Source organism: Perca flavescens, chromosome 17 (genome assembly GCF_004354835.1).
Source record: "Perca flavescens isolate YP-PL-M2 chromosome 17, PFLA_1.0, whole genome shotgun sequence".
In the NCBI taxonomy this organism is placed as follows: domain Eukaryota; kingdom Metazoa; phylum Chordata; class Actinopteri; order Perciformes; family Percidae; genus Perca; species Perca flavescens.
Genome location: NC_041347.1, coordinates 33,599,143 through 33,623,429, shown reverse-complemented (window position 1 = coordinate 33,623,429; position 24,287 = coordinate 33,599,143). Strand labels below are relative to the sequence as shown.

At 39.7% G+C, this 24,287-nt stretch overlaps 2 protein-coding genes and 1 long non-coding RNA gene across 3 annotated transcripts in view; 1 reads left to right on the top strand and 2 right to left on the bottom strand.

Annotated features, from left to right (window-relative positions):
- Window positions 1-4,909: 4,909 nt before the first annotated feature.
- Window positions 4,910-6,295, bottom strand: LOC114571800 (nuclear factor 7, ovary-like). Its single transcript, XM_028602992.1, has one exon. The coding sequence runs from the start codon at window positions 6,293-6,295 to the stop codon at window positions 4,910-4,912; it is 1,386 nt and encodes a 461-aa protein (XP_028458793.1).
- Window positions 6,296-8,824: 2,529 nt separating this feature from the next.
- LOC114571640 (uncharacterized) lies at window positions 8,825-11,646 on the bottom strand. The gene is made up of 2 exons (XR_003694687.1): window positions 11,473-11,646; window positions 8,825-10,453 (listed from the first exon to the last, which is right to left on the bottom strand). It is a non-coding gene; the product is annotated as an uncharacterized LOC114571640 (long non-coding RNA).
- Window positions 11,647-19,617: 7,971 nt separating this feature from the next.
- The window catches only part of acss1 (acyl-CoA synthetase short chain family member 1), a 47,881-nt gene continuing 43,211 nt past the window's right edge, over window positions 19,618-24,287 (top strand). Inside the window, exons 1-2 of the mRNA XM_028603701.1 lie at window positions 19,618-19,952; window positions 23,409-23,505. Of these exons, the coding sequence (XP_028459502.1) occupies window positions 19,619-19,952; window positions 23,409-23,505 (431 nt within the window). The 5' untranslated portion in view covers window position 19,618. The remainder of the gene's footprint in view (window positions 19,953-23,408; window positions 23,506-24,287) is intronic.

Here is a 24,287-nt window from a genome sequence, read left to right as displayed (position 1 = left end):
CTGTATCATGATTAATCATATTAATGTTTATATCTCGCAAAAACAGAATATAGCTTTCATGCATCTACAGACAATGTTGGAAATAAAGAAATCACACATACAACTTGTTAGGGTTGTGGATTCCTGCTGCTTTTTCCTGTTTTATTATGTTAACTCTTGCTCTGTGTTTTGGTTGATTCCTGTTTCATGTCATTTGTTCTGTTTTTTTCTGTACTCGTCTTGTATGTTTCTCTTGGTTTACTTCTTGTATTATTTTGTAGTGTTTAGTTCAGCCTGCTCTCATGAACCAAATATTCGATGAACTACGAAAAGTTAAGCACTGTAATTTGTATGATTTACACATTTTTCTTGCCAAATGCATCACGTTGACGGCTGCTGTATAAGAATGTGGCTGGTCGCGCAGTGAGAAGGTCCGGAGGCCATGGGTTGGTGATAACAAACAGGACTTTCAAGCCAGAGAGCAGGGTTCACTTCCTGGGAAAAACTAAAGACTTTCACCCAGGTGATGCATGTTCCTTGGGAGTGTTATAAAAACGGGGTCAGCCCTATGTATTCATTTTAATTTATTCATCTCTGCACAGCATCTCAAAAATAATCAGTTATAATATCAAAATATTGACTTACATCAAAACTACACAGATATTAAACACTAAAACAATCACAATTTAAATAGATTGACAGAATAGAACAATACTATTAATGTTTCATCTAAACATCCATATTTACATGTATAAACATCAGTATGAAACTGGCAGGTTAACTTGAAAATACGGAAGCAAGTAAACATTCTTAAAAAAGAGTTACACAAATAGATTTTAACTACCCTCAATATTAACAACCATTATTCTGTTTATATTCATTCTATATATAATAGATGGACCACATTAACAATTAGGAAGTGAAGAACTTGCTCTGATGTGTGTTCTGGGCAGCCAATAAATGAATGTCTATACGTTTTACCATATACCATACCATTTATTCCAACTTAGACGGCCTGCTCACCGTAGTACAGGTAATACAGTCCATTTCATCTTGTTTAGTTTCATTCATCTCTTTTTAAACACAAATCCAACAATATATCAACACGCCACGTTGACACAGTGAAAAGCTGTATGCTTTCCCCTTAGCCACACACCTCTGTATCTCTGGCTGTTAATCACCTTTATGCTTTTCCAGAGGCAATGCTCCACCCAGTGCTCAAACATAAAACTGCATGCATTACTGGCACCAAGTGATATATAAACAAAACAGAAAGAAAGTTGCATAATGGCTCCAACAGTGTATATGTGCAGGAATCCCCCAGTTACTGAAGGAGTTCTCTAGCTCTTTGTTCTACAAAAGACTAACGATACACATAGAATAAACACTAAAATACTCTTTCAGTGTTAACCCACGTTTTATTTATCATGAATAATATCCTCTGAGGATAAAGGTGGGGTTAATAATGTATGAAAATATTTGCTAAGTTTAGGGTGGCCAGAGGGGGGTTGAGGCTTACAGTTTTTTTCGATTGCTAAACAACAGTGGGCACAACTGGAGTCACGTGTGCAAAACTCTAACTCCAGTCTGCACTACCAACAGTCACCTGAGCTAAACAGGTCACATCAGCTGCAAAACTCATTCAAAGCAACACAACTCTTCACTCACGTCTCAAAACAGGCTCAGTGTGGCCAAACACTATGCACAAGCCTCACTGAGATAAACACACACACACACACACACACACACACACACACACACTCTCTCAGTCTCACTCAGAACACACTGAGGGTAAAAACACTAGCATCAAACACCAATACACAAATTACAAACTTTTTCATCTTTACAGTTTGAACAATTTGAGTGAATTGACACTACTCAACAGTTTATTTAAGGAACAAATATAGATTGTATAGCATACCAATTTTTACATAAGGTAAACAAGAAGGAATGAAAATCAGCAGTTTTCTTCAATAAAGTATTTAGTCTCTAGTAATTTATGGAATTACTGGGGAAAAACACTAAAGGTCCATACGTAACAGTACCAGAGAATAGTGTGACTAATCCTGCCTCTCTCCAGCATCATGTGGCAAGTTTTCTTCATCACACTGGATGTCTTCATCATCTCTAAATACTAATGAATGTGGTGTTTCTATTGCTTTCACCTCCATTACTTTCTGAAAAACAGTAAGAACACAGTTTTACTATTGTAAAGATATAGTGTTTTTCACTTTTTTTTATAGCTGTGTATATAACCTCAGACATCTTACCTGGACATGTTGGTATCTTTGCTCTTTTATCTGTTTCTCTCAAACAGTACAGTGTATAATTGTTTCATTCTTATTTGGTGTTTGTATATAAAAAAAGGCTTTCTGATCTTTCTCTGTATAAATACCATATATGTTCACTAACTAGTCTATAATAAGACACCTGCTTAGGCTTTCAGCTAAAACTGCAATCAGCAGTGTTTGATAGGCACCAGACTGAGATCTATTCTGTGTTGAATGTGTGGTTAACAGTGTTGACAGCAGTGTGTTAGCATCTGAACAAAGTGCTGTAAATCTACAGTGTTGTGCAGGTTGAGGTTAAAGTCCTGGGATAAGTGTGTAGAGTTTAGAAAACTGTGTTCAAGCGATGAGAAACCAACTAGAGTCTGGTCCACATGAACTGCTGCTGTGCAGACTGGAGTCAGAGTTTTGCACACGTGACTCCAGTTGTGCCCACTGTCGTTTAGCAATCGAAAAAAACTGTAATATTAAGGGGGCACTGGCCACCCTTGCCCCCCCCCAGAACCTTGTTTGTTGATGTTAGCGGACTATGTTTCTAAGCTATCGTTAGATATTGTTGCACATTTAAATTAAGCTGTGTAGAGACTTTTGGCAAGTGTGAGCTGCACTCTCACTGTAAACATCCTAAATGTTGTAATTGTTCAATCATATACATACATGAGCATTACTGTAAATGTTTGTCGGTTTCATCTTCATGAGCCCATTATCAGCTAACAAAGATAATCTTCTGATATTTCTGTTCCCACTGCCTTCTATGTTTCAGTAAGCATTATTATCTGAAAGCCCAACCCAATGATAAAGGTTTATTCAGTAGCTTTAAGATCAGATGGCTGTTGGTTTACAGTCTCACTGCTTCTGTAAACATGCTTTTGGGAAAACCTGACAATACAATGTAATACTGACATAGATTAATGTGCTACTAAACAGAGTTCAGTTCACTTTCTGCTGAATGTTACCAATGATCAACACTGCTTTTATTTCACATCACAGACATTTATTGATGTCAAAAGACAAATACATTCAGTTATACCGTTACAGAGTTAAAAAGAAAAGATAGTGTTGCACCCAACATTAGCTTAAAATAACAAGGAACTGACTCAACTTGCCCGAAGTACTGTATTACTGGCCCCGGGCCATCAGGCCATCAGGCCATCAGGCCGTTGCTTATGTCAAACCCTTTTTAGTATCTCAAAATATTTAGTTTACAGACATTAAACACTGAAACAATCACAACAATTTAAATAGATAGACAGAACAGAACAACAATAATAATGTTTCATCTAAACATCCATATTTACATGTATAAACATCCGTATGTAACCCGGCAGGTTAACTTGGACATACCGAAGCAAGTAAACATTCTTATAAGAGAGTTACATGTGGAGACAGAGAGGGAGAGAGAGAGGGAGAGAGAGAGAGAGAAAAGGGGGATGCGGGAGGGATGGAGAGAGAGAGAGAGGGAGAGGGAGAGAGTTGATAGTGAAATAAGTGGACAATTCTTCTTTTATGTGCATGTTTTAACATGTGCCGTTTGTTGTTTTTAGTATCTCCTCCATTTGTATATTCTGTTTGTTTTATTTCTGATTATTTTAGATTCCAGGTATTAGTATTTTACATTTAGTTTTATCTTGATTTATTATTTATATTTTTACTGATTGTTTAAAATATATTTATGTTTTGAATCTACGTCTCTGAGTTTTTAATTTGTGGACTTGCCTGTGTTCGAGGGAACCCCAAATGAGTTGTTAAAAGTAAGGAAGTGGGTTTGATTCCCAAGCTTTGGATATTCTTTGGGTGAAAGTCCCAAGGTAACATTGTCGACATTTTAACCTGTAATACAATTTAGCCGACACCCCTCCACGTGTCGGGTTACACAAGAACAAGAACACTTCATCCCAGCTGCCCATGGCTCTGAAATCAGGTAATTTCATCACTACCGATAAGTTCACGATTTTAGAGAACTTCAATAAGCATTTCGCTAAAGCCGGCAAATCAATTTTTTTCAATTCAATTTTATTTATAGTATCAAATCATAACAAAAGTTATCTCGAGACACTTTACAGCTGATGTAAATGCTTTCTATCTGGCGGACCCCCAGTAAACTGCTCTACAATCCCCGAAGCTACACGTCCAAATTTACATCAATGATGTGACTCTTGCTGTTGGGCGCTCACAAATCCACCTCTATGGAGACGACACCATCCTGTACACATCCGGCCCCTCATTGGATAATGTGCCATCAAACCTCCAGGAGAGCTTCAAGGTTATTCTTCTGAAACCTCCAATTACTTCTAAAATCTGGCAAAACCAAGTTCATGCTTTTCAATCAATCACTGCCGAACCCTGCCCATCCTATTAGCATTACCATGCTCAATGGGCTGGAATTAGAAAATGTGACAGTGTAATAAAGTTTAAATAAAAAAAATAAAAATAGAAAAATATATCTTTTAGCTTTTTAAAACCTTTTGTTGAGTTTATTCAGCCGTCTCCTGTACCGCTGCAATCAGTTTACTACCCTTTTATATTAATGACCAATATTCTGCTATATATTTATTCTTTATATAATAGATGGACCGCATTAACGTTGAGGCAGTGAATAGTTATTTACTATTATTATCACCACCTTAAAACTACACACTCCATCAGATCTGTTGTTTTGTCACACAGACCTTCAGGGGCAATAACTTCAGATTACCCAGAGTGTAAATGAATGGAAACATCTTCTCAGTGAAAGTGTGTGTGGAAGTGTGTATGTGTGTGTTAGTATCAGGATCAGAGAACGACAGCTTTCCTCTGTTCCAGTCCAGAGTCACTCTGATCCTCTGGAGCTGCGTCTCAAACGGGAGAACAGTGTTTCGAGCTGAAGGAGAACAAGCTGAGTATTTACCTTCAGAGAAATATATTGCCCATAATCCAGAGTCTATGGATCCCTTCCTCTGGAAAGACTCTGCTAACATACCCAGTCTCCAGTATGTACTGTCTCCAACATCGACATCCCAGCTGTGAGTCCCTGAGTTAAAGCCCTCAGAGCCCAGGACAGAGTGGTATCTATCAAACCTCTCTGGATTATCAGGAAGCTGCTGTTCCTCTCCTCGTCTCACACTGGTCAGATCTTCAGACAGGATGAGGTTTGGATAAGCAGTATTTGGATCCAGAACTAGAGGAGTGTAGGACCCCATGTCCTTCATCTTTTCCCAGATGTTGAAGCTCAGGTTGCCCAGGTGTTTGGCCTCGTCTATCAGAGCTCCTGAGAGCAGCTGTGGATCCTCCAGCAGGGGGCGCTGCTGGACTCTTTCCACTGCAGCCTTGTAGTTGATCAGGAATGAGACGTCTTCAGCTCTCAGCTGATCCTCTGTGGCTCTGACTGTGTCTGAAAGAGCTGCTATCTCTCTGCTCAGAGCCTCCATCTTCTCCTTCATCCTCTGACTCTTCTGCTCCTCTTCCTCCCTCAGTGCAGCCATTCTAGCCTTCTCTTCCTCTTCTAGAAACTGGTGAAGCTTTTTAAACTGATCCTTAATCTGCGTCTCTGTGCGTCGGGCCTGGACCTTCATGTGTTCTGCTGTTTGATCAAACTTCACTTTAACTTGTTCAAAAACCTTTATCTTCTCCTTTAAGGGCTCCAGAGTTTCCTGGAGTTCCTTCTTGTGTTGTCGTGCAGCTTCATCGATGGGTCTGATTCTGTGGTTGGAGTGTTTCTCTGAATGTAGACAGACGACACACACTGGCTGCTGATGGTCCAGACAGAAGAGTTTGAGTTTCTCCGAGTGCAGACTGCAGAGAGAGTCTGAAGCTCTCAGATCTCTTTGCTGTAAGAAACTCTCACACAGCTTCTTTAACTCCAGGTTACAAGGTGGTTCTGGCCTTGAAGATCTTCTCTTACAAAATGGACACTCCTGTGTTGGTTTCTCTGTCCACCAGCTCTTCAAACAGTCTCTACAGAAGCTGTGGCTACATGACAGAAGAACTGGATCTCTGAAGATTTCATGACAGACCGAACAGCAGAAATCCTCCTCTGACATGGAAGCCATTTAGTCTCTGAGAGCAGCTGAAAACAGCAGAAACAGCAGGGGTTAAAACAGGAAGTCAGTTGTGTTTACCGCTCTCGCACAGGGGACAAGCTTGCCTTCAGGGCTGTCTGCTAGAAGGGTTTATGTTAACCCAAACAACTATCTTTTCCTAACCTAAACTAAGTAGTTTTTTTTTGTTCAAACCTAAGAGATTTCTGGCAGAAAGCCCAGAAGGTAAACGTCTCCAGTGTGCTCCTCCCTGCTGCAAAAAGTTGCCTCAGTTACTTACCCCTATGAGTCTTTCAGTGTTTTTTTGTTTTTTAAGTTTTTTTTTTCAGTCTGCAGCAGATTACAGTTACAGTATTTCACTTCTTCAGTACTTCAGAGCTCCTTTCTGTAACTCTCCTCCCTCAGTTAAAGTTAAAGCTTTGTAATAAAAGGTAAATCTTACCGTCTGTCTGTTGGTGTGTCTCTTCTCACTGACAACTCAACAGGAACTGGTTTACCTCGTCTGTCTCAGATGACGTACTGTAAGGTGTGGAGCTTTCTCAGGCAGCTGATGAGTTTTATCTTAAAGGGACAGTTCAGATGTTTTTTCAGTGTGGAAAGTGGGCGGGGGATTGAAATGGAACGCACCCCTTCTTCACTTTCAGCCCAAACTATAAGGATCAACTGCCAGTTGTAGGCTTATAGTGCTACTGCTACTGCAGTTTATTATTCTACGATCTTATTTCCATTAATTATGGTTCTCTATCCCCGTTTTTATGTTCATTCTATCTCATGCTGTTTCCTTATTGTACAGTAGGCCTATTTCTTGTATAAAAAGCGCTATAAAAATTTCATAAAAGTATCATTACTGGTTTTTACACATCATAAATACCTGCAAACTCATTTAAATAAAGCTTGGTAATCAGCTGAATGAGTCTTGAATTTATAAAGTTTGTGATCTGTATCATGATTATTCATATTAATGTTTATATCTCGCAAAAACAAAATATATCTTTTATGAATAAAACAGACAATGTTGGAAATAAAGAAATCACACATACAACTTGTTAGGGTTGTGGATTCCTGCTGCTGTTTCCTGTTTTATTTTGTTAACTCTTGCTCTGTGTTTTGGTTGATTCCTGTTTCATGTTATTTGTTCAGATTTTTCTGTACTCGTCTTGTATGTTTCTCTTGGTTTACTTCTTGTATTATTTTGTAGTTTTTAGTTCAGCCTGTTCTCATGAACCATACGTTTGATAAGCTGCGAAAAGTTAAGTGCTGTAATTTGTATGATTTACACATTTTTCTTGTTGAATGCACCACATTGACAGCTACTGTATAAGAACGTGGCTGGTCGTGCAGGGAGGAGGTTGGGGGATCGGGATGGGTTGGCAGGACTTTAAAGTACAGGACTTTCAAGCCAGAGAGCGGGGTTAGCTTCCTGGGGAAAACCAAAGAATTTCACCCAGGTAATGCATGTTCCTTGGGAGTGTTACAAACATGGTCAGCCCTATGTTCCCACAGCCCAAGGATCCCACATTTCTAAGTTTTTCTTAAAATTAGGCCCTATGTTAGGGTTACATTCCATCTGTAGTCCTTTGCTACTGGATAATATGTTGGGTGTAATTGGCAACCAAATTGGGAGAAAGGGGGATACAATCTAATATATTTTTATGAAAAAGCAAATGTGGGAACATGGGGCCTAATTTACAATAAAATCTTAGAAATGTGGGAACAAAGGGCTGTGGGAACATTGGCACACTCCCATGCAAACCACAACCTTTTCCTAAACGTAACTAGTCGTTTTTGTGCCAAAATTAACTTTCCTCACTGCATAACGTTCACTTTTTCTTGCCTAATCTTAACAGTCATCTCCGCCGAAATGACCGGCAGCTCACGTTGCTCTGTACCCGGCTCACAATCACTTATTCTGGGGTAACTATACCACCAACTACCGCTGACGTGAAGGAGCACCGTAGCCTGTGGCACAATGCTCTGTAGCGGCTTAAACATTCAGCAACTGCTGCTCTGTAGTGCGGAGCTCTGTAGCCGATGTCACATGACCAGTCGGAGGTCTCCTGGTTTGTATGACATCATACGAACCCGTCAATGAGAATGCATTGTTTAGTTTCATTTGTCTTGGTTTAGCTTTGTTTCCTGTTTGAGTCTGATTTGTCCCTAACCCTTTTCACCTGTTTGCTCCCTTCCTGCTCATTTGCCCCTGTATTTAATGTCCTGTTATGTTTAGTCCTTGTCATGTCGTCATTGTTGTGGTGTGTACCTGCTTGTTCCCTGTTCCCAGTTTACTTACCCCTCGTGTAGTATCTTTTGCATTTGAGAAATTTATTATTTTGGAGCTTCCACCTTGGTTTGGATTCCAGCATTTAAAGACTCACGTAAGCCTGGATTTTTCCAAGCATTTTGGGTCCAGAACTCTGTTTCCTGCCTAAGCACTCAGCCAGCCTGACACAACTATCCAGTAAATATAAAATATAAAATAAATACTAACTGACATTACATGTTTCAGTAACATATCAAGTTAACAATGAGGAAACCAAAAAGTTTAAATTTATCATTTTAATTTATTCATCTCTGCTCAGCATCTCAAAATAATCAGGTATAATCTTAAAATATTGACTTATATCAAAACTACACACAGACAAACACTAAAACAATCAACAATTTAAACGGATCACAGGCTAGAACAGAACAACAATATTAAGGTTTCATCTAAACATCTATATTTACATGTATAAACATCAGTATGAAACCGGCAGGTTAACTTGGAAAATACGGAAGCAGGTAAACATTCTTATAAGAGAGTTACACAAGTAGATGTTAACTACCCTTTATATTAACAACCATTATTCTGTTTATATTCATTCTATATATAATAGATGGACCACATTAACATTTAGGAAGTGAATAGTTGTTTACTATTATTATCATCATCACCACCCTAAAACTACCGACTATCAGACCTGTTCTGTCACACAGACCTTTAGTGGTGATATCTTCAGATTACCCCCAGTGTAAATGTATGGAAACAGCTTCTCAGTGAAAGTGTGTGTGTGAAGTTGTCTATGTGTGTTAGTAATCAGGATCAGAGAAGGACAGCTTTCCTCTGTTCCAGTCCAGAGTCACTCTGATCCTCTGGAGCTGCTTCGTAAACAGGAGATCAATATCTGGAGCTGGTGGAGACAGAGCAAAGTATTCACCTTCACTTAACCCTGTTTCCCATCATTCAGACTTTATGTCTCCCTTCCTCTGGACAGACTATTCTAACACCCAGTAGCCAGTATGTACTGTCTCCAACCTAAAAATCCCAGCTGTGAGTCCCTGAGTTAAAGCACTCAGAGCCCAGGACAGAGACGTGATAATCAAACCTCTCTGGATTATCAGGAAGCTGCTGTTCTTCTCAACATCTCACACTGGTCCGATCTTCAGACAGGATGAGTTTTGTATAAGCAGTGTTTGTCTTCAGCTCTCAGCTGCTCCTCTGTGTCTCTGACTGTGTCTGAAAGAGCTGCTATCTCTCTGCTCAGAGCCTCCATCTTCTCCTTCATCCTCTGACTCTTCTGCTTCTCTTCCTTCCTCAGTGCAGCCATCCTGGCCTCCTCTTCCTCTTCTAGAAACTGGTGAAGCTTCTTAAACTGATCCTTAATCTGGGTCTCTGTGCATCGTGCCTGGACCTTCAGGTGTTCTGCTGATTGATCACACTTGACTTTAACATGTTCAAAAACCTTTATCTTCTCCTTTAAAAGGGCTCCAGAGTTACCTGAAGTTTCTTCCTGTGTTGTCGCGCAGCTTCATCGATGGGTCTTAATCTGTGGTTGGAGTGTTTTTCTGAATCTCTGCAGACGACACACACTGGCTGCTGATGGTCCAGACAGAAGAGTTTGAGTTTCTCAGAGTGCAGACTGCAGAGAGCCTCTGAAGCTCTCTGATCTCTCTGCTGTAAGAAACTCTCACACAGCTTCTTCAACTCCAGGTTACGAGGTGGTTCATACAAAGATCTTCTCTTACAAACTGGACACTCCTGTGTTGGTTTCTCTCTCCACCAGGTCTTCAGACAGTCTTTACAGAAGCTGTGGCTACATGACAGAACAACAGGATCACTAAAGACTTCATGACAGACTGAACAGCAGAAATCCTCCTCTGCCCTGGAAGCCATTTTGTCTCAGAGAGCATCTGAAAACAGCAGACATTAAAACAGGAAGTCAGCTTTGTTTCCCTCCCTCGCACACAGGACAAGTTTGCCTTCAGGGCGGTCCGCTATGGGATTATTTTTTTTAAATTCCAAATACCACTTAAGTATCAAACAAAAATCACTACCTCAAGCAAAAACAATTGTCATCTCTAAAATAAAACTCAAAACCTGCAAACAAAACATTTGTGTAGTCGTAAACTATTTTTAATATATTTTATTCATTTGATAATGTCCTTTTGTTTACAGTTGAGATGCTCTCTCCATCACTTTGCAGTTAAGGCAAACATGATGGAGAGACACAATGGAGAGCAAAAGACCATCATTGAGATCATTGAGAAAGAATCAGAGGGAACCGTTAACAAAAAGGACAAATCAAACTAATAAAATATATTAAAAAATAGATTACAACTAAACAAATGTTTTGTTTGCAAGTTTTAAGTTTTACTTTTGGGATGACAATTTTTAGCTTAGGTTAGTGATTTTAGTTGGATACTTGAGAAGTTTCGCTTGGAATTAAAAAGGCACAAAAATAATCCCATATATACAATGTTCTAGGGCTGCCTGCCAGAAGCGTTTATTTGAACCCAAACCACTAACTTTACCTAAACTTAAGTAGTGTTGTTGTCTAAACCTAAGAGATTTCTGTCAGAAAGCCCAGAACGTAAACGTCTCCTGTGTGCCCCTCCCCACTGCAGAAAGTTGCTTCAGTTACTTTAACTTTGAGTCTTTAAGTGTTTTTCCTTCTGCAGCAGATTACATTTAAAGTATTTCACTTCTTCAGTACTTCAAACTCTTTTCTATAACTATCCTCCCTCAGTTAAAACAGCACCTTAGTGCTTTTTTTGTACAACATTTCGGTCAGCTTAAGATGGGTTTAAATGTGCTCAATAAAGAAACTTTACTTACTTACTTTACAAGACATTGGGTTTAGAAAGCAATTCTCAACAAAGTAAACGGAAGTACCTAAAGTCACAGCTTTGTAATAAAAGGTAAATCTTACCGTCTGTCTGTCGGTGAGGTGACAACTCAATAGGAACAAACTGGTTTGTCTCAGATGAGGCCTGCTGGTCCTAGGTAGCTTCTCTGTCTCTCCTCTCTCTCCATCCCTGTCTGTCTGTCCTAATTGCAGGAGTGGAGTCTGGTGTGCGGTAGTCATGGCTTCCAGCTGCATCTCACCTACCACAATCAACCTCTGCTTCATATAGTCCATGAGCCAGGGCCCCAAATTTGGGCCATCGGTATCATCTGGGGGGACAAAGGCTCATAGTGATTTTTGGTAAGATATACACCCCTAGTACTAGAAAAATCACGATAGCAGTGCAGGGGTGGTAGCGAATCACTTTTTTTCAGCTCATGAAGCTACTAACCCCCTAAGATAAATTCCGTTTTTGAAATCTGGTGTATATCTGGTTTAGGCTCATGGTAGGGATATTGTCAATATTCTATAATATGGTGCTTGGTATCGTTGGAAAGGGGACCTTTTATTTACTAGGATTTTTTTTTTTTTTTTAAGCTTCGTGCCGCCCCCCATGTGACATGAAAAAATGCCGCCCCGGGCAGCTGCCCCGTTTGCCCGTGCCAAAAACCGCCACTGTACATAGCCCCCGATGCCAACGTTAGCACAAGTTTGGCTCACTGCTAACCATAGTGAACAAACTGCAGCGCGATCACCTGGAGGGGATACATATTGTAGCAGAGGAATTTAACAAGGCATCCTTAAAGTCTGTACATCCCAGCATGTAGATTGTGTTTGCTACCACCCCTGCACTGCTATCGTGATTTTTCTAGTACTAGGGGTGTATACCTTGCCAAAAATCACTATGAGCCTTTGTCCCCCCGATGATACCGATCAACCCCCCTGGCTCATGGACTAATATACCGGGTCATTCCTTCACTTTGCAGCGGATAAGTTTTTATCTCAAAGGCAAAATTCTGATTTTATGAAGTGTGGTTTTATGAACTACTTCTCTATAGGAGAGACCCTGTTTACACGTACGTGGTTATTTTTACAAACTAAGACATTTCCCTTCGTTTGTGACCTTCGTTTACACGCAAACAAAGAATTCTCTGAAACCGAGTCTTTCTAAAAACTCCGGCCAGAGTGGAGATTTTTGAAATCTTTGTTTGCACGTTTGCACGTAAGCTTAGACAAACGGAGGCTTAGGCAGCCGAGAGAGAGAGAGAGGAAGGGATTGGTTGCTGTTGTTGCTATTTTCGGGATTCTGATTGGCTAATGTGGGCTTGAGCTTCTCGTTACACCGCCACCTACAGGTCTGGCGTGCTCGTGACTGAATTGACAGCATATACACTGGTTCGTGTAAACAAACACTCTGAAAACTGACAGCTGTGCACAATGTTGTTTTTGAAAACTGAGAGGTTGAAATGTCCGTTTATGAAAATCGCCGGTCACATGTAAATGTAGCAAGAAGCTAAGCAATATCCTGCTGCATATGGGGGCAGCAGCACTATATTAGGCCAATGAGGTGGGACAAAGGAAGGACTTGCTCTGACGTGTGTTCTGAGCAGCCAGTAAATGAATGTCCATACATATCTTTCAGTGCAGTAACCCATTTATTCCAACTTAGAAGGTCTGCTCACCATAGCACAGGTAAAACAGTCCATTTAATCTTGTTCAGTTTCATTCATCTCCTGTTAAACACAAATCCAACAATATATTGATTTCTCACACAGTGAAAAGTTGTATGCTTTCCCCTTAGCCACACACCTCTCTGTATCTCTGGCTGTTAATCACCTTGATGATTTTGCAGAGGCAATGCTCCACCCAGTGCTCAAACATAAAACTGCATGCATTACTGGCACCAAGTGATATATAAACAAAACAGAAACAAAATTGCATAATGGCTCCAACAGTGTATACGTGCAGGAATCCCCCGGTTACTGAAGGAGTTCTCTAGCTCTGTTAACGGGTTATAAGAACCCTTATAACCGGGGTAGGAAGATGTAATAAGGGAATGTCCCACTCTGGCCACCTTTAAGAGCCAAGTAAAGGTGTGGCTTAGAGCTAACCAAATATGCAACCACCTCTAACTGTATGTTGTACCGTATTAGCCCAGTACAGCTTACTAATGAATTGTGTCTCAGTTTTAACACTTACTAATGAATTGTCCTGTTTTCCTTTTGGTTTCTTCCTGTTTCTCCTTGTTTTATTGCAAATGTTACTACTGTATATCTTTTGTCAGTTTTATTGTAACTTTAACCTGCTTAATGGACTGCAGATGGAAATTAGCCCTTGGGCTACAATCTCGCATCTTTTACGTGTACTCTTGTACATGTTCATCAAATGTGCATTGTCCTGAAATAAAATAATAATAAAAAATGTTTACATGGCGTTTGAGAAATCAGGGTATTGCTTTAACCCGAATATAATCGTTTTTTAAACTGCTCTTAAACACACTGACTAACTGTAGATAAGCTCACACACTGGTGTCCTGTCTCTTTAACAGAGAAATTAAATTATCTTTTGTTGTGTTTTATTTTTCTCTTCAGCAGATCAGCAGATTAACAGTCACAGAGACACACAGTGGGTCATTAAAAGTCAAAAAGGTGATTAAATGTATTGTACGTACACAAAGGTGGGATTAACGGTTGTATACATCCGTTAATCTGCAGAAAAACACACAAACAGAGTGCCAGATTACACAGAGGAGCGTCAGTTATCATCCTGCAGCGGCAAAGTGGGAATTATGTGCGATTAGTCAAACAGATTAAAATATTTGATAAAAAAAAACATTTTAATGTAAAAGTGAAGAAGCAGTAGATCTGAGGTCAGAGGTCACCGAACAACAGCAACAACAACAAACCTCTCATCAGATCATAAACACATTCACGTGTCGGAGGGTTTCTCGGCTCCAATCACCAATCGTCATTTTATTCTGAAGTTTTTTGTAGATGAAATAAACCAGATTAAACGTGTTAATCAGTGAGTTGTTTTTAGTATTAAAGAAGTTTTTATTTGTTGTCGTTTCATTTGCACAACAATTGAAAATGTATATAATATATATAAATATGTATATTAAAGACTGGAAACGCCCAGCTTGTTATAAATTATATGTAAAAATTTATAACAGAATTAATCTCTCTGATTAATCTCGGTCTGATTTGCAGAGCCACACAAAATCTGCAGACCCAATAGTTAAAGTGCTCATATTATGCTCATTTCAGGTTCATAATTGTATTTAGAGGTTGTACCAGCATAGGTGTACATGGTTTAATTTTCAAAAAACACCATATTTTTGTTGTAATGCCCTACTATGCCCCGCAACAACCTGCTACGCCCTGAACTGCTACAACTATTATTTCTAGTCATACTTCCTATACAGACCACGTCTCAATAACCTTTTTTGAACTCTTTGCATGGCCCCCAACCACAGTTTGATGCAATGGATTGTTTTTACCCATCCGGGCAGATGTTTTGTCAGCATTAGACTCTTGAATGTTGTGCTGTACCACTGTATAGATTACTGCAAGGTGATGTACCGTATTTTCTCAAATAAAAACTGTTAGTCGATTAAAAGCCGGGCCTCTGATAGCGGCCGGGGGCGTGGTCAACACGGACAAATAAAGGCCGGTCTCAAATTAAGGCCGGTGAAAAAATAGTGTGGATAATCTCCTAAATGCCTTTCATATAATATTATTGTCCTACCGGTATTTTTAGTCAATGCGGCTGTATGTGTTCCACTCAGCCTAGTGTAGTAATGTACAGGTGCCAATAGATGGCAGTATAGCTACACTGGATGTAACATGGGTCTCATTTAATGTTGCCAGAGAAGAGAGTGACGGACTTTTCAACAACAAAACAAAAAGAGTTTTAAAGTACGTGGAGGAAAACGGTGAAAAAGCTGCGAGACATTTTGACATTGACTCCAGGAGAATCTGATACTGGAAGAAACAGAAGGATGAGCTGACAAGATTAGCTGACAAGAAACAAAGCTAGCTAGCTGCCGTCTGTAACGTTAACCAGATACTGGTGTGCTGCAAACCAGCAACTACTGGAGCTATGCTTTTATTGTAATCTACCAGCAATGCTGTAGTACCTGTATTTGAAATGAATACCCGGTACATTTACAGGGTTCAAACTGACACAGTGGTGGTGTTTGATTCATTCTGACCCAAATTGCTTTGTCACTGTTCTGGCTGTTGTTGTACATGGTAACATTTTTGCAAATGGAATACACCACCATTTGTTGAAATAGTTCTTATCATGGTCTCCCCTGGCTGTAGATAGGTGGGCCAACGCATTTTTTGACTCAGTGCAAGTAATTAGGTTGTTTTTTTGTCTTTTGTTGGCTCACTTTTACTCACAACATGCTAACCGGCAACATAGGATTCCATTCACTACGCTAAGCTAACTAGCGGCGGCGCTGCCGGTGTTGCACCGGACTAAAACAATGCATGCAATGCGTTGGCCCACCTATCTACAGCTAGAGGAGACCATGATAAGCCCTATTTCACCTATCTACAGCTAGAGGAGACTGTGATAAGACCTATTTCAACCAACGGTGGTTTATCCCTTTAAAGAATTAATGATCTCTATCCACTGGAAAGCTATGGTTTTTCATTTAAAACAGTTTATTTAAAACCATTATACTAATAGAAGGAATTGGAAATAAAGGCCTGCCTCTAATATAAGCCTGGTACCTTCTGCAGTTAATACGGTATGTATGTAGTGTGGTCAAAATATCTGCAATGAAATAAATACATTGGAGATTCATGTGAACTTCCTCCAAACAGGTGCTTAGACGGACTAGAAGTTGTTTGTGCAGTTACAAAAACAAGATCCAGTTGTGATCAAGATAATCTTGAAGCTCTGTGACTGGGAGTTGAACCCGGATGGGTGTTGTTGGGCGAGCCCTTTTTAACTCCATGACACTGTTCCCCTGCACTAATAATCATTATAAGTCATAATTCTGACTCGACTAGTTATTACAGTAAGTGAGAAACATTTCAATGGAACTTAGCCAACTTGTATTTCTCCATCTGATACATTTGACCTTTTTTTTGTGTTTGACTCGTGCACGATTTGTATCTACCACAACTTTTTTATTTAATTTAAATGCACAATGGTCTGTAGGAGGTAAGATGTGATGTCATGTTATCCATATTATTATAATGCAGCAATTTAATAATTAGCACTTATTTCACATGCAGTTTGATTAGATGCATTTCTGTTTAAAATTGTGACTTGTGATTGTGCATACACTAGCTGTATGGTATTAATAGCCTATAAAAAATAGTAGGATCCTAATAATGATTTCAATTGATGAAAAGTAGCTAAGGACATTTACTTAAGTATTGTATTATATACTTAAGTACAATTTTGAGGAATAGGCTACTTGTACCATTTCATTCATATCAGAGGATGACATAAACTTTATTCTCTACAACCATATATTTGATCATAATTACTACAGATTGTTTTATATAGAAAATATATCTTTAGATTCTACTCCAAAGTCAATTAAATGTTTTAAAAAGTTTATAAATTAGATGAATCTTGGCCATATATGGCACTGAAATATTGCTTAAATGTTATTGCATCAGTTACAGGTTAATATATATATATATATATATATATATATATATATATATATATATATATATATATATATATATATATATATATATACACACAGGGGTGTACTGACTTATGCCCCCTGTATTTTAAGGAAGAACATGTATTTATTTACGATACATTATTCATTCACAAAGATAATTTGTGTCCTTAAAGGTTGGATTTTTCCAAATTTTTTTAATTAAGGCAATAAGGTCAATTTCCAAAAGATGATTTTTTTAATTCCTCTTTTTAGTCAACTTAAGCATGGGTGTCCTAATGTTTTCACATGCCTGTATATGTATGCATAAAGGGACCCTGATGAAGGCATGGTACAAAGGGCAGTGTGCAGAGCAGACTTACAGTCTTCAGTCAATCAATCATAGAGTATGGAACAGCTTAAGCAGTGGTGGAAGAATTACTGAGATACAGTACAGGCCAAAAGTTTGGACACACCTTCTCATTCAATGAGTTTCCTTTTTATTTTCATGACTATTTACATTGTAGATTCTCACTGAAGGCATCAAAACTATGAATGAACACATATGGAATTATGTACTTAAAAAAAAGTGTGAAATAACTGAAAACATGTCTTATATTTTAGATTCCTCAAAGTAGCCACCCTTTGCTTTTTTATTAATAAGGGAAATAATTCCACTAATGAACCCTGACAAAGCACACCTGTGAAGGTAAAACCATTTCAGGTGACTACCTCATGAAGCTCATTGAGAGAACACCAAGGGTTTGCAGAGTTATCAAAAAAAGCAAAGGGTGGCTACTTTGAAGAATCTAAAATATAAGACATGTTTTCAGTTATTTCACACTTTTTTGTTAAGTACATAATTCCATATGTGTTCATTCATAGTTTTGATGCCTTCAGTGAGAATCTACAATGTAAATAGTCATGAAAATAAAGAAAACATATTGAATGAGAAGGTGTGTCCAAACTTTTGGCCTGTACTGTATGTCATTGAAGTAAAAGTAGCAGTACCACAGTGTAAAAATACTGGTAAATTAATGGTGATGTCTGAAGGTCTACCATGGACTCTGTAACCATGGTTACCTTGTTTCAAGCCATTCTAGCGTGGTATAGAAAGCCTGCAGGAAGACTCAGCTCAATTTCTGCCAGTTCTCATTAATATTAACAACAAGCTAAGCTGTTTGAATCTGATTGGCTAACAGCTAGCCAATGAGAGCCTTGCTGTCAGAATCCTCTACCCAGCCCAACTGGGCGAGCTCATGAATAGTGATGAGCTCAGGCAGTATGATGTCAGACTGACCAGCTGTTGTGATTGGTCTGATTTCTCTGCTTAGAGCTGACAGAGGAGGTAGCAGTTCAATAAAATGCAAGTAAAAACGGTTTTGTATGGCAGGGCACCTTTAATGTAGGCATACACACATGTAAACAGGTAAACAATATTTCCCTCTGAAATGTAGTGAGGTAGAAACATAAAGTAGTATAAAATAGAAATACTAAGTACTGGTGCCTCAAAAACTCAAGTACAGTATTGTTACTTAGTTACTTTTAACCATTACATAATTATGTAAAGCAAGCCAGATATAATTGGTACGGTGATGTTACACTACTTTATTTAAGGATTTTAGCTTTTGCATGCAGCAAATTATGCAGTAAATATTATTCAGATATAATATTCAAAACAAATTCTTAACTTTCACTCATTTCTGCATGTCCTTCTGTGGTCTTCTCCTGCTCTGACCCGCCCGGTCTCTCTAGTTTACTGCCTTCTCCTTCTTCCTTTCCCTCCTTCTCTTCCTCCTGTGCAGTATCCCCACTTTTAGGCTTCAGCTACTCTGGCTCTGGTTATCCTTGAATTACATTACACTGTAGGGCCCTGTAGCTAATAAGTAGTTTATCTTTTCTGAGTGCCTCTCTCTCTCTCTCTCTCTCTCTCTCTCTCTCTCTCTCTCTCTCAGATAGCGAAAATGTAACGGAACGTTGTAGAAATGTAGTGGAGTAGATAGTATAGATAATTTCTGCAAAATGTAACAAAGTAAAAGTCAAAAGTATGCACTAAAGATTCTACTTAAGTAAAGTACAGATACGTGAAAAAAATACAGATTAACATTATTAAAAATAAGATAGAGAAGAAATAAAATGCAATGAAAGAGACATAAACATTTAAAACAAGTGACAAAAAAGTTTAAATTTTCAATTTTGACCCGGAACAAGGACTAATTAAAAAGGGTTAGTAAAAAGTCAAAAAACAAAAACATAGAAAATGTATTTTAAAAAGATTTGTGACTTGTTTTGGCAATGCAGGTCCTCCGTACAGGCAGACACCTGAGAGACAGAGAGGATTTCTGTGTGTGTGTGTGTGTGTGTGTTTGTGTGTTTCAGTCCCTTGCAGTTGTGGATGCAGAGCAGCAACATGTTTTTTTTTTTTAAAGTCGTGGGAAAAGCATTAAAATAAGTTAAGGAAACGTTTTTAAAAAATAGCATTTTGTTGACAGTTTTGACACCACAGGTCCGCCATACATGCAGACACCTGCGCACACCTGAGAGACCGCGAACTCTGTGTGTGTGTGTGTGTGTTTCAGTCCCATGCAGTTCTGCATGCAGAGCAGCAACATGGCGGCTCACAGCAGCAGGGGTGCAAGCCTCCTCCGGACCCTGCTGATCCGCTGCAGGACCTCTGGACCGGGTCAGACCCAACTCCGTTGTGCATCCTACGTGTCTGCACCGCTGCCACCGGGGACGTGGAGCTCTCAGCTCTCCCGGATGTCGCATCGGGATCTGTACCGGCTCTCGATCACGGATCCGGATCGGTTCTGGGGATCCGCGGCGACGGACAGACTCCGCTGGGTGGAACCGTTCCACCGCGTCCGGGACTGCGATCTCCGCACCGGGAAGATCGGCTGGTTCCTGGGAGGGAAACTTAACGTGTCCGGTAAGAAAGAAAGAGAGAGAGAGAGAGAGAGAGAGAGAGAGAGAGAGAGAGAGAGAGAGACGGCCTCAGCCTCGGGGGGAAGACATGTGGGTCGTTTATTTGTCTGTTTGAAACTACATACAGGCTAAGTAACTGAGTACATTTACTCCAGTACTGTACTTCAGTCCATATGTTGAGGTACTTGTACTTCAGTCCAAATGTTTAGGTAGTACTTGTACTTTACTTAAGTCTCTTCTTTTCCTGTCACTTTCTACTTCTACTCCGCTACATTTCAGACAGAAATATTTGACTTTTTTCTCCAGTTTTGCAAGTTTCTTCCTTCATTTCTGCAGAGTTTGGTCTTTGGTGCTTTTAGAAGAGTTGGAGAAAAAGAGAGAATGAAAAGAAGGAAGTTGCAGCACTGACACGTGTGTGTGTGTGTGTGTGTGTGTGTGTGTGTGTGTGTGTGTCTGTGTCTGTGTGTGTCTGTGTCTGTGTCTGTGTGTGTGTGTGTGTGTGTGTGTGTGTGTGTGTGTGTGTGTGTGTGTGTGTGTGTGTGTGTGTCTGTGTCTGTGTCTGTGTCTGTGTCTGTGTGTGTGTGTGTGTGTGTGTGTGTGTGGTCTCCCAGACACCCTGAGACATCACCACATTAACCAAAATCATTCAGCCTGATCTGTCTAACCCTGAACTCTGCTCCGTTGGTATTTCTGCTTATTGTGATGTCGTTTTCTTTGAGTTTCTTCAAATACTTCATATCCTTAAAATCTGTACAACCTGAAGCCACGCACATCATTTCAGTTTATTAATTACACACACACACACACACACACACACACACACACACACACACACACACACACACACACACACACACACACATAGACACACACAACCTGAAGCCACGCACATCATTTCAGTTTCTTAATTACCAATCTCCACCAGACTCCATGTAAATAATCAGGACTTTTATCGTCGTAAAACACACTTCATTCAAAGTGGGCAGAAACTAAATATAACTATCAAAAGCCGTTTTGGTTCATCTTTCCACTGTTCCAACAATCACCACTCTGGTTTGGTTGAAATAAACCCTTAATTCACCCATTTACATGATAAGATATGCTGGCTCTATACACGCTAAAAGTCCTGATTATTTACATGGAGTCTGGTGGAGATATGCTGGCTCTATACACGCTAAAAGTCCTTGAAGTGTATTATTATCTGACCATTCTATATAACTTGTATTTAAGCTTTATATGACTGGTACCTAAGATTCGGCATGAGGACCTCAAATGAACTCTACTCTACTTTCAGAGGACGCTTCTATAGGAAAAGGGCCACAGGAAACATCTGGAAAGCGTTATCAGTGGGGCCCCAAGTTAGAAATGTCTTTGTTGAAAAGAAGGCCAGTTGGCTTGTAGCCATTGGTCAATTATTGATCCCGCCCAATTTATGAAGTATAGACATGTGTCCTTCACACAAAGAACCTCAGAGGACCATTGGAGAATTGGGAAAACGGTCGCTCTCCGGGCTCCTCAGAGCTTGTAAATTGATGCTGAATTCTTTGATGTAAATAAACCTTTATAATCAAGAAACAGCGTCAGCGGATTCCTCTCAACACAACATTACAACATCGCTACCAAATATCATCCTGATTATTTACATGGAGTCTGGTGGAGATATGCTGGCTCTATACACACTAAAAGTCCTGATTATTTACATGGAGTCTGGTGGAGATATGCTGGCTCTATACACACTAAAAGTCCTGATTATTTACATGGAGTCTGGTGGAGATATGCTGGCTCTATACACACTAAAAGTCCTGATTATTTACATGGAGTCTGGTGGAAATGTGCTGGCTCTATACACGCTAAAAGTCCTGATTATTTACATGGAGTCTGGTGGAGATATGCTGGCTCTATACACGCTAAAAGTCCTGATTATTTACATGGAGTCTGGTGGAGATATGCTGGCTCTATACACGCTAAAAGTCCTGATTATTTACATGGAGTCTGGTGGAGATATGCTTGCTCTATACACGCTAAAAGTCCTGATTATTTACATGGAGTCTGGTGGAGGTATGCTGGCTCTATACACGCTAAAAGTCCTGATTATTTACATGGAGTCTGGTGGAGGTATGCTGGCTCTATACACGCTAAAAGTCCTGATTATTTACATGGAGTCTGGTGGAGGTATGCTGGCTCTATACACGCTAAAAGTCCTGATTATTTACATGGAGTCTGGTGGAGATATGCTGGCTCTATACACGCTAAAAGTCCTGATTATTTACATGGAGTCTGGTGGAGATATGCTGGCTCTATACACGCTAAAAGTCCTGATTATTTACATGGAGTCTGGTGGAGATATGCTGGCTCTATACACGCTAAAAGTGCTGATTATTTACATGGAGTCTGGTGGATTTTGGTGATGGTTTGGGTAATGTGCTGCCAGAACTTCTTCTGTTCCAGATTCATTGATTACCATGGTTATGGTCATGGCGTTGCAGTTTGACTTTGACTGTTTCTGTTGTTTTTCTGTCTTTATAATCCTTTCTGTTGTTTTTCTGTTGCTGATAATAATCCAATAATATTCCAATAACGACAACGGGATGATTTGTATTTAGATCTGATACGTGAGGATTTAGAGATGATTTTATTGTTAAACCTGCGGCGTGAGACACAAACAGGATCTTCAGTCTTAAAACCATTTTAGGATTAATTTTCAATCACAGAATAAATGCAGAGTTTCATTAACACACACACCCACACACACACACACACACACACACACACACACACACACACACACATATACAGTGACACACACATACACAGACAGACACAGAGAGAGACACACACACACACACACACACAGACTCACAGAGACACACACACACACAGACTCACAGACACACACACACACACACACACACACACACACACACACACACACACACAGTGAACAGAGACACACACATACACACACACACACACACACACAGACACACACACACACACACACACAGACATACACACACACACACACAGAGACACACACACACACAGACACACACACAGACACACACCCCCACACACACACACCGACACACACACACACACACATTCAGAGACACACACAGTGAACAGAGACACACACAGACACACACAGCTCAGTTTTATACATTTTTATGCTTTTGTTTTTAAATTTTTTTTTACATTTGTGTCACTTTCTGATGATTTCTCAGTTCCAACACCAGTTTATCTGGATATGAAACAGATTCTCAGACAACTTCTGCTGTAAATTGTCCAAACAAGAAGCAGCCCTTTTGATATTTTAATAATGCACCAGGTTCATGTTTACATTAAGAACTTCTCCATCCATCCATGGTGGAAAGAGAGATATCAGATAACTCAAAAAAAAAGGATCTATTTTAACTGGAGAATCCGTTATTTAAACCCAGCCTATGTCTGTATGTTTCAGTGAACTGTCTGGACATCCATGTTGAGAAACATCCGGAGCGAGTGGCTCTGATTTGGGAACGAGATGAACCGGGCACCGAGGTCAACGTCACCTACAGGTATCAACATCTGCACGCATATAATCTGCAAAATCCGACCGAAATTTGCTCTGAGTTACTGGGTTAACTCCACTGTTCTTCACCCTGGACCCCTTAAACAAGAACCAAGCCAGTGGTGTAGTCTAGGTCAGTGTTTCTCAAACTTTTTTCAATAATGTACCCCATTTGAATTGTGTTTTTAAGCCAAGTACCCCTAGCCTAGAAATCTAGACGCACCCTAGTGGCAGCAAACTTATTTTGCAGCCAGGGGGGTGTCTAGGAACTCTCCGTTGACTTGCGAGCTGGAAAAACCAAACTCTGGTCAGGCCAATCACATCGTGTATAGAGTGGGTGGGCGGGGCTTATGGCTGCTGCTGGTGAACAGAGGTCTTCTGGAAGACTTGGAGTTCAGCTTTTCTTTGAGAAAAGAACAAAGAACGGCACTGAAGTCATTCTTAAAAAAGGGAAGATGTGTTCAGAGTTTAAAGTTTAATCTATCAGCTAGCTCCGCTACCTTCTTCGTTGCTCTGATTGGTTGTAGCGCTATCCTATTGGTGCAGAGGGAATTTGAAAGACAACCGTTTATCCCGCCCCTTGGATTGAGCTCCGTCAATGGGAGGTTCCCAGACCCAACATCTGATGTGGGTCTGGCCTGTCAGGCGAAAGTACCTCCTGACCAGCGATAGATTAAACTGAAAAGTATTTAAATGATGATGAAAAAAGGCAACAAAAACTTTTTTTTTTAAAGTAAAAAGTTGGTAGAAAGACTTGTAAAAAAAAAACAGTAGAAAGAAGAATGACAA